This window comes from Muntiacus reevesi, chromosome 1 (assembly GCF_963930625.1).
Source record: "Muntiacus reevesi chromosome 1, mMunRee1.1, whole genome shotgun sequence".
Classification (NCBI taxonomy): Eukaryota; Metazoa; Chordata; class Mammalia; order Artiodactyla; family Cervidae; genus Muntiacus; species Muntiacus reevesi.
Window position 1 is genome coordinate 73,247,789 of NC_089249.1, and position 1,526 is coordinate 73,249,314.

At 44.9% G+C, this 1,526-nt stretch overlaps 1 protein-coding gene across 1 annotated transcript; it reads right to left on the minus strand.

Moving 5' to 3' along the window:
* Window positions 1–248: 248 nt before the first annotated feature.
* On the minus strand, window positions 249–1,205 carry LOC136172594 (olfactory receptor 10J1). Its single transcript, XM_065942035.1, has one exon. The coding sequence runs from the start codon at window positions 1,176–1,178 to the stop codon at window positions 249–251; it is 930 nt and encodes a 309-aa protein (XP_065798107.1). The 5' UTR covers window positions 1,179–1,205.
* Between the last annotated feature and the right edge of the window lie 321 nt (window positions 1,206–1,526).

Below are 1,526 nucleotides of genomic sequence, written 5' to 3' on the forward strand. Positions count from 1 at the left end.
ACACTACTCTTCAACCTCTTCTTCAGGCATATCCCATCCTTGTTTGTTTAATTATCCATAAAAATAGGGTCAACACTTCATCCATGGACTTTATTTAAAGTTTACAGACTCCTAGTTGGATGCTGTTTCTGTTCCTCTCTTTTCCTCCTGCACAAGGTGCAGGTCTCTGGGAGCCAAGGACATAGGGCTCAGCTCCTCATGGTCCTTCTTAGAATGCTAAGAGCCTCAGAAAACCAATCCCCAAACTGTCAGAAAGGCTTCCTGCCAATGGCCCGGAGCAGAGCATCCTTGACCTCTTTGTTCCTCAGGGTGTACACCACAGGGTTCAGTAGTGGGGTGATGACAGTGTACGTCACTGAGATCAGCTGGTCCTGATCCTTGGTGTTGTCTGACTTGGGCTTGAGGTAGGCGATGGAGGCACAGCCATAGTGGACGATGACCACAGTGAGGTGGGAGGCGCAGGTGGCAAAGGCCTTCTTCCGGCCCTCAGTAGAGGTGATCTTGAGGATGGTGGAGATGATGAGAACATAAGAGATGAAGACCAGACCCATAGGCACAACGAGCACAAAAACACTGATTATCAAAGTCAGGATCTCATTGACTGTCGTGTCAACGCAGGAGAGCTTCATCACAGGCCGGATGTCACAGAAGAAGTGGGCCACCTTTGTGGCACAGAAAGGTAACCTGAATACAGACGTCACCTGTGTCATGGCCACAATTAGCCCGATGCTGCAGGCTGCCCACACCAGCTGGATGCACACTCTCCTGTTCATAATGACTGTGTATCTCAGGGGGCTGCAGATGGCCACATAGCGGTCGTATCCCATCACTGTGAGCAGGAAGCAGTTAGTGATCCCAAAGGTTACAAAAAAGAACATCTGTGTGGCACAACCTGCCAATGAAATGGACTGGCTCATGCCCACAAGGCTGGACAGCATTCTTGGAAGAATAACTAGTGTATATATAGTCTCTGAAGTGGACAGCATACTGAGGAAGAAGTACATGGGCGTGTGGAGATGATGATCAATTCGGATAATGATCACAATAATTATATTGCCTGCTAAAGTTAAGATGTATGGTGCAAGAAACATCACAAATAGAGTGAGCTGGTGCTCGTGGAAGCTGGAGAAACCTTGTAAAACAAACTCAGTGGTGAGAGTATGGTTCTCTCTCTTCATTGAGTGGCCACTAGATTGGAAATGTAGAAGAATAAAAGTTACATAATCTCAGTAAACAGTTTAATCCATTTTTGAAATTGATTGAACTTTTTTCTGCTTTATAAACCTGGGGATACATTTTCCAGTGGCAGTGGAATACAGTTAATCTTTAGGTTTACTTATCTTCATTTAAAATATTCTTGTTCTATGGCCATCTATTATAATGCAATTTCCTATGCATGCTAGAATCAACTAAGCTTTTTTCCCCACACTGTATAACCATGGACATTCCCACTTCACTGTACTCTTCATCCTTGTCATCGGGAATGCTCTTCCTATCTTCCTCCTCTTAATAAATTGTCCTCATTC

Coding starts and splice junctions, on each gene's coding strand:
- LOC136172594 (XM_065942035.1), bottom strand. CDS start 1,178: ATGAAGAGAGAGAACCATACTCTCACCACTGAGTTTGTTTTACAAGGT.